This window comes from Neofelis nebulosa, chromosome 13 (assembly GCF_028018385.1).
Source record: "Neofelis nebulosa isolate mNeoNeb1 chromosome 13, mNeoNeb1.pri, whole genome shotgun sequence".
NCBI lineage: Eukaryota > Metazoa > Chordata > Mammalia > Carnivora > Felidae > Neofelis > Neofelis nebulosa.
In genome coordinates this window covers 91,556,265-91,569,041 of record NC_080794.1, presented here as the reverse complement: position 1 = coordinate 91,569,041, position 12,777 = coordinate 91,556,265, and the positions used below count along the sequence as shown (strand labels likewise).

The 12,777-nt window shown below is 62.2% G+C and overlaps 1 protein-coding gene across 10 annotated transcripts in view; it reads right to left on the bottom strand.

The window, feature by feature from the left end:
• Nucleotides 1-12,777, bottom strand: part of LRRC27 (leucine rich repeat containing 27) — a 36,717-nt gene that overhangs the window by 8,354 nt on the left and 15,586 nt on the right. For all 10 annotated transcript variants that reach the window (XM_058698187.1, XM_058698190.1, XM_058698195.1 and 7 more), the window contains 3 exons: nt 11,525-11,831; nt 10,467-10,634; nt 7,211-7,409 (listed from right to left, as the gene is read on the bottom strand). In XM_058698187.1, the coding sequence (XP_058554170.1) occupies nt 7,211-7,409; nt 10,467-10,634; nt 11,525-11,831 (674 nt within the window). The remainder of the gene's footprint in view (nt 1-7,210; nt 7,410-10,466; nt 10,635-11,524; nt 11,832-12,777) is intronic.

Below are 12,777 nucleotides of genomic sequence, written 5' to 3'. Positions count from 1 at the left end.
GCAGGGCGGACAGGGGCCGTGCTCTAGAGTGGGTTCCACGCCTCTCGAGTGGGTGCGGCTGTATTTTGGATCACTGAGTTTCAAGCTGATAGGTGAGTGCTCCTGCACAACTGACCCGTGAGAAGGTAGGAAACGTCCTGTCATTGGGAAGCCTGTATTTGCAAACTCACTGCTCTTGGATCCAGGACATCACGGATCAGCACGGATAAATGCTGAAAACCCAGGAGAAGCACTCGGGGTTGGCTTTTCCTGATAAAGCCCACCGATTCCAAGTGAGGACCTGCAACGTCCGTGGGATGCAGGTAGAGAACAGCGTTCCTGTCTGCCGGTCCCCGGCCCCAGGTGGGATGCGGCGCCGCCCCCATCGCGGGATGCCCGGCGGGGCGCAAACGCGTCCTCCGGTAGCGCCAGGACCCTCCCCGGCAGCCCCAAGTTCACGGATGGCGGAGAGAGGGCACAGCTAGGGCAGAGCAAGATGCGACAAAGGTTCACATGTTTCTGGAAGCTCTCTGAGAATCGCAGGCCATGTGAATTCATTTTGGAAACAATCTCCTTTCTAAGTTATGGCACTGCATAAAATATGTCCAAGCAGCACCGTAAATGCTGGCATACTCCTTACATCTAAGGGTCTGAGGACCTGATGCCAGGATTTCTGGTCACCCAGGCTCTTGGATTTCCTCATCGCACCTTTCATCGCCTGCGGGACCCCCCTTCCTCCTTGTCTTCCCAACCCCTACCTGGCTTTGCCTTTCTAGAGCCTTCCTTCCCTCCTCCCTCCTTGGGCCACACCCAGGTGTCTGCCTGGCTCTCCTAGCGTCCTAACCAGCTGCTGCCTCCACACTTTCCTGACTCCCACCTATGATACGCTCCCATGGCAGGTGGGCTTTGTAAATGTCTCCTTTGGTGTGGCCCTGTGCCCTTGAGGCACCTCAGACGCTCCCCAACTCTCAGGGAGCAAGCCTGAGAACCAGACTGATCTCTCCCTACGCCGGGGGGCTTTAGACTTGTGTGTGTGTGTGTGCACCTATGTGTGTGGACCTGTGCCCGTGTATACCTGAGTGCATCTGTGTGTGTACACACCTATGTGTGTGCCTGTGTGTGTAGCTGAGCGCATCTGTGTGTGTGTACCTGTTCATGTGCCTACCTGTGCATGTGCCTGTGTGTGTACCTGAGGGGACCTGTGTGTCTCCATCTGTGCATCTCTGTGTGTGTACCTCAGGGCACCTGTGTGTGTGCACCTGGGCCTGTGTCTGTGTGTGTGCCTCTGTTCACATGTGCCTGCCCCTGAAAGGAGAGCACGCCCTTTAGGGCATCGCAAGGTGGGCAGAGGGAGAGACATGGCAAGTGTGGGTGTGGGGAGAAGGGCAGGGAGGGAAGGGAGGGCAGGGAGGGCAGGGGGACTCCCGGGGAGGGGAGGGGAGGCGGGGCTCCGACCAGGGGCTCCTCCGGCTGAAGTCTGCAGGGGCCCACGTGCTGCTACCCAGACTGTGTCTATAATCACCTCATGTGCCACAACACCTTTAAGTGGATTAGCAGGGCAGGACCTGGTCTGCCTGGTTCATGTGCCTGACTCTGGGAAGGTGCTTAACCCCAGGGGGTGGGGGTGGGGGTGGGGGTGGGGGTGAGAGAGGGATGAGGGAGGGGCAGAGTCAGGGGTTGGGGGAGGGGGCCAGAGCTGGCTTAATCCCAGTGGATGGGTGGGGGAGGGAGGGGGCCGCCACACTTTCCCAGGAGGACTCCTAAACATTTCTCCAACAGGAAGAGAAGACAAATAGAAATTCAGTACGTAAATTTATACATACATACATATATATATGTATATATATATATATGTATGTATATATATATAGCCACAGTTTGCTATCAGTACAAACACCGAGGAGGAAGACGTCCCACATACCCAGTCCTCTGCTGAAAGCAAGGACCACAAGCAGGGACGGACAGGAGGCACAGCGGCGCCCCCACGCCCTGCAGGCCGCCAGCCCTCCACCTTCTGGGGACAGAGCCCACACACAGCACAGCCACTTCCTGGGGAGGCCGGCGGTGCTGGCGTTCACGGGTCCACGTTCCCTCTGCCACATTGCCCACAGACGCGCGTCTCCGTACGCGGATGCCAGGAGTCGGACTGCGTGTATTAAAGCACGGGGTCACCAAGAGCTCAGAGAAGCTCGGATTTTTAACTTAGGTATTTTCCAACACGTTGCAGCAACAGCAGCGGCCACGGTGGCTGGGAACGCGTGGCCCTAGTGGGTGATGGTGTGGCAGCCACTGAGCAGAAGGAGCCTCTGTCCTGTCTTTACTGCCACTGGGGGGTCCCTTGCGGGGACAGCCTGTCTGCCTCCGCCCACATTCCTACTGAGCTCTTTAACTTAAAACAGGATCGTTCTTCAGATCTCAGACAGCGGCCTTTGTCCCAAGTACAAGTGTTAGCCTGTATCTTTTGACTTTGATTACGGTACTCTGGGCTGTCTAGAAATTTCAGTTTCATAAAGTTAATTTTTTTTCCTTTTTTTACGTTTATTTACTCATTTTCTGAGAGGGCGCACAAGCGGGGAGGGGCAGAGAGAGAGGGAGAGAGAATCTCAAGCGGGATCCGCACTGTCGGCGCAGAACCTGACACGGGGCTTGAACTCACAAACCACGAGGTCACTGAAACTCACGACCTCAACTGACTGAGCCATCCAGGTGCCCCGAAGTTAAAATTTTCTATCTGTAGTTCCAAAAATTCTGTATTTCCTATTTGATTTGTGAGGCTTTTTGCCACTCCAGATCATACAAATATTTTTGAGTTTCTATGCTACAAAATACAACAGCGACTATGCACAGTATGTCCGTGTGGTTCACAAATTATGCAGAACAGGATAACCTTCCTCTTCTTGCAGAGTGTTGTGGACGTCACATTGCCCACTAGAGTAAACCGTGTATAAACAGAAGCTAGCTCCAGTGATCCCACTTCCGGGCGCCCCCCCCAAACTGAAAGCGGGGTCTCAGACAGACACCCCCGTGTCCACGGCAGCAGATTCACAGGAGCCCGCGGGTGGAAGGGACCCAAGTGTCCACCGTGGACGAGCGGGTAAACACAGCGGTCCGTCCACATGGCACGACGAGGTCCCTGAGCCTCGCGGGAGGGAGACGCCTGCCACACGCAGAGGAGCCCCGAGGTCGCGATGCCCGGTGACAGAAGCCGGACGCAAAAGGACAGGCCCGGTGTGATCCCACCCTCGCGAGGTCCCCGGAGCCGTCATGTTCACGGAGGGCAGACAGACAGAGGGGGCAGGGGAGGGGACGGGGACCTGGTGTCTGATGGGGACAGACCTTCCTTTTGGGGGGATGGGAGAGTCCTGGGGACGGAGGGGGGGTGGCTGTGCGTGGGGTGAGCGTGCTGGGTGCTCCTCAACTGGACACCTGAAAACAGTTCACACGTTTTACGTGACATGTGGATCTCACCCCCATCTTACAGAAGGAAGGCTTCCACGCAGCGCCAGTCGCCAGCCTCCACCGTTAGTGCCGCTTGGATACAGCTCCGCCAACGGGGCCGGGGGCCGGCAGCCCCAGCAGGCTCAGTGGTCTCTTGGTCTTGACAACCCGCCCCCGCGATGTGGGGAGAGGCTGGGAGGGGGTCCCTGCAGCCGGCAGGGGGCGGGTGCACCCCGGACCCGGGCGCCGACGGGACAGGAGCGCTGCTGTGGGGCCGCGTGCACTCAGGGCCCGGACACAGGAAGAGTCCAGCCTGACTCGGGCACCCCCCGCCCCCCCCCCCCCCCAGCAGCCCTGAGCCCGCCACTGGGAGCCCCCTGCCGGGTCCGCCCCGATCGGCATCCTGCAGGGCGGGCTGAGGGGGAGCCTGGCCGACGGCAACAGGCGACACCTGGCACAGGCGACCACGGATCCCGTGTGTCCGGCCCGAGAAGCCAGAGCCTGGCCGAGTCAGAAGCCTGGTTGGGGCGGGGGGGGGGGGGGGGGGGGAGGATGGCACCGGCACATTCCTGGACGGCAGGGGGTTGGGACCCCAGGAGCCTGTGCAGGTCTAGGAGCAAGGGGAACCTTCCAGAGTGGCCACACACGCTTTGAGGACCCGTGGAAGAGTGGGGGCCCAGCGGGCAAGGGGAGGAGATGCCTGTACAAAGGCCCTGTGGCAAAGAAGAGGGTCTAGGTAGGATGACAAGGAGGCTCTGGAGGGCACTGGGGGCGAGGTACAACAGGGTGAGGAGGGCGGTCAGTAGACACAGACACGGAGGCTGGTGCCCGTGAGCTGTGAGGACACAGTGTCAGAGGACTGCTCGTGACCATCCGCTGGAGAGACCCAGGGATGGAGGTAGAGATGATGAGGCCGGCTCCTGGGGACAGAGCCAGCCTTGGGGACGCCTGACCCGAGGAAGGTGGCAGGACACAAGCAGCTTCTCACAGGGTCAGGGGGGACGCTCGCGAAGAGAGGAGCTGCAGGGGAAACAGGGCACCTGCCGTCCAGGAGCGGGGCGGCACCACAGGCGGGCCTGGGCAATGGTGCCGGGACCGGCCGAGGGAAGGGGTCCGTGCGCCACAGCAAAGCGCCCAGAACTGGGGCCACAGAGGGGGCACTGGCAGAGGCCCAGGGGAGGAGACGGCAGAGCCTGTGCACGCCCGCCTGGTGGCCTCTCTTTTCTCCCTGTGGTCACCTGCTGACTGAACGGTAGAGGCCAGGGGAGTAGTCAAGCTTTGCAAGAGCGGGTGGGAAGGGGTGCGTGGGCGGGAGAGGGGAGGGCCGGGATGCCCCGACCCCACGGCAGAGCCTAGCACCCCTCCGCAGCAGAGCTGGGAAGCCAGGGGCTGGCCGGGAAGGGACAGCTGGGCACTTGCAGGGTGGCGTTTCCAGGGGGCCTGGGTGACAATGGGGCACAGGCCCTGGGCCAGGAGCTGGCGCTCCGGGAGGCAGGGGACAAGCCGAGCCTGGTCTGGCCGTGCACAGGAGTGCTGGGCACGGAGGCCATGGGGCTGTAAGCACTGGTTTCCTAATTGTTTTCCGGCAGTCCTGCATCGCGGTCCCACTAAGAGTCCTGATCCTTCGACGGCACATTAACTGGCTGTAGGTCAAGGATGCCGTGTGGGTTTGCTTTCATACGCTCAGCTGGGGGGCCGGGGAGGGGGGTGAGGGTGAAGCATCTGTAGAAGGCCGAGCCCTGACCCCGCGGGGACACCCAGCCTCACAACATCCTTCCTGCATGTTCAGAAAGCCCCAGAAATGTTTTACGCACCTCGTAGGCCTCAGGGAGGCGAGGGCGTCCTCTGCAACAGAGAGGAAGAAGCAGGACGCAGCATGGATGGCTGCCGTCCCCTCCCAGCCTCCGGCACGGCGTGGCTTCCCGCCAAGCCCCTTGGGCAGGGTGTTTGCCCCTGGAAGGACCCTGTCCCAAGGTCAATGGCTGGGGGGTTTCCCACAAGGGTGGCAATTCTCCTCCACCTGCAGCCGACACCACTGGGTCTCCTCACATCCTCACGGCCGCCCTGCCTGAGTCCAAGCTGCCCCTCACCACCAGCTGACCGGCTCCCAGCCAGGCCTCCCACAGCCCCTCAGGGTCAGTCACGCGCTAGAGCAGCTCACAGAGCTCAGGGCACAGCGGAGGCTGTAGCCTGGGAGCAGCTGCGGGAACTGCCACACGGACGATTCACGGGGCCACACGCGATGAGACGGGGGGGGGGCGCATGAAAGATTCATGGGGCCACATGGGACAGGTGGGGGGGAGGGGCCCACATGGGACAGGCGGGGGGGTTCACGGGACAGGCAGGGGCCGCATGAGACAAGCGGCAGGGGCACATGGGACAGACAGGCGGGGGAGCGCCCGGGACAGGCGGAGGGGGGGGGCCTCACAGGACAGGAAGGGGGGGCGCATGGGACAGGTGGGGGGGCACACAGGACAGGTGGGGGTACATGGGACAGGCAGGGGGCTCACAGGAAACGGTGGGGGCGCAAGGGACAGGTGTGGGGAAGCGTGAGGAGCTGCACATCCTCTCTGGGCGCCACCCTCCCGCACCTGCGGGGCCGTTGGGATGGGGCTGAAAGCTGCAAGCCGCGCTCAGGCGGTCTTTCCGGGGACCAGCCGCGTGACGAGGCCCCACCCTGAGCCACCCGTCAGCATCAGCTGAGGCAGGCTCCCAGCGCTCCCTTCGGTAATAAGACACGCCCATCACCCCCGGCCCCATGGGGTTTCGCAGGTCTGTGGGGGCAAAGCACAGTGTATTTCTCGTCAGGCCGCGGTCTCACAGGCCGGCGTGAGTCTCACACGGGGTCTCAGCTCGTGCTGCCCTATAACGCCTTCGAGACCCTCGTGTCGGTGGGGTATCCTGCTAGCTCACTCTTTTCCGTGGCCACGGGGTGACCCCGAACTTGGGATACAACTTACAGCCACCCATCTCCCAGCATGCCAGTTGTTTCCACTGCGCTGCTGTAATCGAGCTCGGATGGTGTCCTCGAGAAGGTGTAAGTGTGCAAGTCGTCCTGTTCCTGGAGCGACGGCACACGAATCTTGGATGCTTACGTGTTGTGCAAACATGCGGGTGGTGACAGAGAAGACGGGATGGGAGGACATAGCACGTCGCCTATGACGCAGGCAGGCGTGCATGCCGGGCAGGGAGCAGAGGGCAGCCCGCCCGGGGAGGCCACGCGGCGAGAGGCGGCGGGAGGCGCCGCTTCCTCCCAAGTTGCTGTGGCTCTGATGTGGCTCTAACGGTAAAGGACCACTGGAAGTGTCCGCGGGGAAGTCAGGTGTCTCAGGGCCTAGAAGGTCTGAGAGCCACCCGCTCTCCTGTCCCCCCGGCCGGGTCTCCTTAGTGAGAAGTACAGGCACGAGCAAACACGCCCCGTGTGAAGGGCCGCGGTGACAGTCCCGGCTCCACCTGGTGCTCCGGGGACCCAGGGGCCAGCCCCGTGGGCACCGGCATCGGGACTGTGGGCACCCTACCAGACCCCGCACTTGGATAAAAGGGCTCCGTGTGTCTTTTCTCTTCAGGTGACAGTTGCTCTGCTTCAAAGGACAGAGGCCTCACAAGGAACGTGAGGTGGCAGCAGGACTGGGCACAGACGTTCCCATTGGGACAGCGCTGGCGGCCGGCCGGCCAGACATGAGCCTCCCGTGGGCGGAGAGCGGCCCGGCGCCCAGCCTGGCGTGGAGCGTCTGGTTCCCCCCCCCACCCAACCCCTCCCCCGCGTCCCCCACCCCCAGTCCTGGCTCCTCACATGAGAGGAAATAGGTCTGTCAGCAGGCCGCAGGCTCCATCTCTGCAGCGGGCACCGTGGCCCCCGGACCGGATGAGACCCCTCCCACTGGCGTCCTCGTCCCAGACTCCTCTGGGGAGGCAGGGGCTTGCCCAGGGCCTCCTCCGCTGTCCTCCGGGTCCGGGCTCGCTCCCGCCACTCCCGCGGTGCTCCTTTGTCTCTGGGGAGGACACGCGGCACGTTAGCCGTGGGGCCAGAAGCAGCCCCGCACAGTTTCCCCCCAAACCCTTTCCCGTCCCTCCACCCAGACGGGAGGCGCCGGTCTGCTCCTGTCCCACGGCGCAGCTCCATGCGAGGGGACAACACAGGCCCCCCCCCCCCCCCCCCCACCGCCCCGGGGCTGAGCAGCAGGACCCTGTCCCCAGGGAAGATGTGGGCTCTGGCTGAGCTCAGGAATCAGAGGCCTTCACGGTCCCCATGACACCTGAGTTCCTTCCTTCCTCTCTCTCTCTTCCTTTTTTTAGAGAGGGGGTGGGGGAGAGGGAGAATCGCAAGCAGGCTCCATGCTCGGTGCAGAAGCTGACGGGCGGGGGGAAGGCTGGATCCCATGACCCTGGGATCATGACCTGAGCTGAAACCAAGAGTTGGACGCTCAACTGCCTGAGCCACCCAGGCGCCCCAAGTTTCACTTCTATGGCTGAGCTTCTTGGGTCCATCCCCAATCCCCTCCACCAGGGAGCCTCCACGCTGCCGGCACAGCTTGGCCCTGCACGGTGACCTCGCTGCCCCTGCACGGTGACCTTCCAACGGTATCCGCTGGACTCACTGCCTGCCCCGCGGAGGTGGGGCTGCCGCACCGGATGCGTGTGGAATTTCTGAACTAAACGGAAAGACCAGCCCCTGGTTTGGCTGTGGTTGCAGCTTCCGGGATGGGGTGGGGTCCCAGCAAATCCTCACCTGGCCCTGGGCTCCACCCAGCTCGCATTCTGGAGTCTGGAAGCTCTCTCCCCAGCCCCACGCAGGCCCCTGCGAGGCTGCTTCCTGCCTCCCCCGCTCCCAGGAGGTTCCTGAGCCCCCGCCCCCAGCTGAGCCAGGCTCCACCACTCATCTCCGCAAATGGAGCTGTGACCTTCCACGACCTGGCCCCTGCTGTGCCCCCGGACAGGGGCTCCACCCGAGTGTCCACTACCCCTTACCCACTCCTGGAGAGGCACAGGGGGACGCTCCGAGGGCTTGCATGTGCACAGAAACCAGGTGGCGTGACGGGGGTCCACGGGGCTGTGCTGAGTCTACGCCACAAGACGGGACTCTGCACGCTGTCACCAAGGGACCACAGAACGCCAGCACAGGCCCGAGGCAGAGAAACCAAGAAGACAGCGCTCGCTTGCCCTTGGTATTCAAGAATCTTCTCCCGCAGAGCTGTGCAGCATCCTGGGCGCCGCTCGAGCCCAACCTCGTGGCAGGAAGCACACATCCTCCCGGCCACACGCCACGGCGACCACAGCCACCCCAAGTGCCACCTCCCTGCACGGTGCCCAGATCGTAGGACTCGCACTGACACAGGGCAGAGCGAGGGATGAGGGGGTCCAGAAGGGTGGGTTGGGCGGGTCTCACAAAACACCATAAAGAAAGGAACCTGGAGGGAGGTGGGGAGGGGGACCCTCCTGCAGCACCGTGAGAGGCACCCCAGCGGTCAAGGTCATGCCAGTATGTTTGCTCCAGAAGGGCCGGCAGAACTGCCCTGCAAAGCCACCTGTGCTTGGCCCACACCTGGAGCTGGTGGTAAAGCAGCAGATCCGGGACTCCAGCTGAAGGACTCTCTGGGGGACCCGGGGGGCGGCCTGAGCTCCAGCCGGGGGCCTGCCTGGCATGTGGCTGATGACCAGTGTGAACGTGCCCTGGAGCCGGGACTCCAGGCATCAGCCGCACGTCAGTCATCAGGACGACAGCGCGGGGGGTGGAACGTGGCGAGTCCTGACCAGTTCTGAGGGCCGGACACCTCCCTCCTTCCACAGGAAGGGTCGGGCCCCGTCAGCATGTCCGGCGCGGGGAGGACACGGGCGCACCCCTGCCACACTGTTCCTGGGCAGTCTGTCCCATCAGAGTCCCCAGAGTAAACGCACTCGTGCGGGGAGATTTCAGGACTGAGGAGGGTCTATTCACACGGGGTGTGGCAGGCGGCCCCAGGGACAGAGCAAGAGCCCTGTGACCCCAAGCCCCGGGGAGGAGGGACGGAGAGGCTGCCAGGACCCAGGCGGCACTTACACGGAGGTGCAGGGGGAAGCAGGACCCTGCCCTCCCTCTCCGCCTCCTCTCTGATCTCCTGCTGGGGCCCCCACTGGCCAAACCCAGCCAGGAGGTGAGGGGCACTGGGGTGCCGTGGACGCAGTCCATGCTGGACGGCCTCCTGGGGCCCAGAGCGCAGTAGAGACGGGCGGCCGGTGGAGCTGGAGGACAGAGGAGCCGGTGAGGACAGGCCCCGGCCCGGCCCCCCGCGAGGCTGACCGCAGCTGCAGGCAGCGCACAGCCACCCAGGCAGGGGCAAGAGGGAACTGTGTCGGTGGGTGCTTCTTTTTTTTTTTTTTACGTTTATTTATTTTTGAGAAACAGAGTGAGACAAAGCGTGAGCGGGGGAGGGGCAGAGAGAGAAGGAGACACAGAATCCGAAGCAGGCTCCAGGCTCTGAGCGAGCAGTAGCACAAAGCCCGATGCGGGGCTTGAACCCATGAACTGGGAGATCATGACCTGAGCTGAAGTCGGACGCTCAACCGACTGAGCCACCCGGGCGCCCCGCCTGCATCCTTTTTTTAATTTTCAACTTTATTCTTTAGAGCTAGAGAGAGCGAGCGAAAGCGGGCCCGTGTGTGTGAGTGGGGGAGGGGCAGGGGGAGGAGGAGGGCCTCAGGCAGGCTCTAGGCTCGGCACAGAGCCTGACCGGGCTGGGGCTCGATCCACGACCCCGTATCATGACCTGAGCCAAAACCGAGAGTCGACGCTCAACTGACTGAGCCCCCCCAGGCTCCGGGGAGCAAGGCTTCAACGCACAACCTTCCTTAGAAGAGCCCTGGGATCCAGGTGATCGGGAAAAGGGCAGGAGGGGATCAAGAAAGAACAAGGAATCTGAGAAGACGCTGGGTGGAGCCGACGCAGAGCAACGACCCCCCGAGGCCTGTGCCCACAGCCGCCCGCCCGAGGGAGCCAGCCAGCAGAGCACCCCAGAGGAGGCAAGAGCAGAGCCTTCCCCAGAGAGAGGCAGGTCCCGCGCCAGATCACTCACCTTACGTGCTGCTCCCTGGGGGCCAAGGCCCGGCTGTCCTCCGCTCTCCTGGCGGGAAGCCCCGCTCGCTGCTGTGGCACCAGGGCCGGCAGGACGCTCCTGAGGGAGGACATCTTCCTTCTACCGTCACAGACCCCGCGGTGAACACTCCCCCGCGGACGGCACGCACTAGAACACAAACATGCAACACATCCGAACGAGGCCCGTGGGGGCCGATGGTGAACGCCCACGGGCGCCCACGGAAGCCCATGGAAGCCCGAGGCCTGGCCGCTCCCAGGGCCCAGCAACCCGTGGCTCCTGCCTCGGAAGGCTCTGGGTGGCTGGGAACCGGAAAGACAAGTGGAGTCGCAGAGAGGACGGCCTCCTCCTTGTTCATAACGAGACGGGGGGAACTGAGGGAGGGCGGGGGTGGGGGTCAGGCCCCAGGGACTCAGTGCTGAGCTGGCTGCAGCTGGACACCCACACTGCCCACCTCCAGCGCCTCCCAGGTTGGAATCAGTCGACAACACTTTGGTTTTCTCCCGAGAGTTTTCAAACCTCAGGACGGGAGAAAGAACGGCACAATGAGCCCCCGAACACCTTTCACGGGGAAGGAAGTTTTCCATCGGCCGGACCCCAGCCTTTCAGACTTACTTTTCCTAACGGCCCCCCCACGGAGCGGGGCCACAGACACCGCGGACCACTGGACATGCGTCCCTGCCGTCCGCGGGGGCTGTGCCGTGCAGCGCCACAAACCACAGTAACCGCTAGGATTCTGTGCTCCCCGGGGGCCGATTCGTGTCCCCCTGGAATGGTACCGCCCCCTCGTGTGAGTGTATGAGCTATATTCACCAGTAAACGTTCTCTTTCTTTGTCCCTCCATCCACACGCGTGCGTGCACACGCACACGCACAGGGTCTGAGTTCCTGGGTAACTGTAACCCCAAACCAGGCAAGCATCCACCACATGACAAATGCCGACAGGACACAGACATCTACCTGACGTTTTAAAAGATCACGAAAAGTGGTATTACAATGTTGGCCAGATCAAGACAATACAGCCTGGCTTTTAAATTTTACCTGAGAACGCGTCTGGAGCCAGAATGTTCTTTCTCCTTCGTGTTCAGAGCCGCCTTGAGGTTTGCAGGTAACTCTGCCGGTAAGAGCTGCTTTGCAAGCACTTCCTCCTGCTCCTTCTCGACAATCTCCTGCCTCAGCCTCCAAAAGCGCCTGATTTCCTCCTCGCCCGGCCAGTCTTCTGGGGAGGCAGTGGACTTGCCCAGCTCACTCAGGTGTAGCTTTTCAACAGGAGGGAGAAAGTCTGCTTTTTCTTTTAACCTCCCCCTTCGATCCTGAGAATTCACAGCGTCTTTGTCGGCCACACGCTCTGCAGACAAACACAACGGGGGAGGTGGGGGCTCCGTTGGGTGCGTCGCGGCAGCTGGTCAAGTCACTGGTGGACACAGTGCTGTGGGCCGGCTGCACCTCTACACGGCCCCCCGGAGCCGCACGACCCTGGTGACCGGCTCCCTCCACCCTCCGGCCCTTCCACTCCACGTCTATTTATACAGATGAAGCACACTTCTGTTCCCCCAGCCTCGATCTTTTAATAGCTTTATTTCTAATTAATTCTTGGCCCAGGTGCCTACTGTGTATGCTTGGCAAGATCGCTGTCGACCCTAAACACTGTCCTCTCCAGGTAAGTCACTCGAAAGGAAGCTCGCCAGGAACACTCTTGCCTTTAGGATTACGCTCCACTGTCCCCTCGTGGACAAGCAGCCCCACCTCCTGCCCCCGCCCCCACCAAGGCAGAGTGAGGTCACAGGTCGAGCTGACACAGACTACTTTTTGGCTTTAGGTTCAAACTCGTAATACAGACACTTTGCATCTGGCCATCCTTTCTGAGAAATGACCCTGGATTCTGATCCGTCATTAAGAGACGAAGCCAGTATATTCTTTGGGAAACAAGGGTGTTTGCGGTTTGCAGCAGCAGGCAGGCAGTAGACGAGGCAGAGGCACGGAGCTGTGGGCGCCCTCCTCGTGCCCTGGGCCCTTGCCATCCCGGGGTTTGCCAGACTCACCTACCAGCACCCGCACATCTGCGCCTGGGTGTTTCCTCCAGCCCACGAGGGCCAGCGTGCAGGGCTGGGGACTGTGCGCCCCTCCGTTCGGCGAGGCATTGCTGGTCTGGAGCCCGTGTGCCCTACTCCCCCACTCTGCTGTGCAGTAACCCCTGGGCCTGTGTCCAAGCGGGAACCCTGTGACTGCTGAGGCCTTGTGAGACCCAGGTCCTGACCCGGTCCGTGGGGGCAGCACCCGAGGGGCTGTGACTG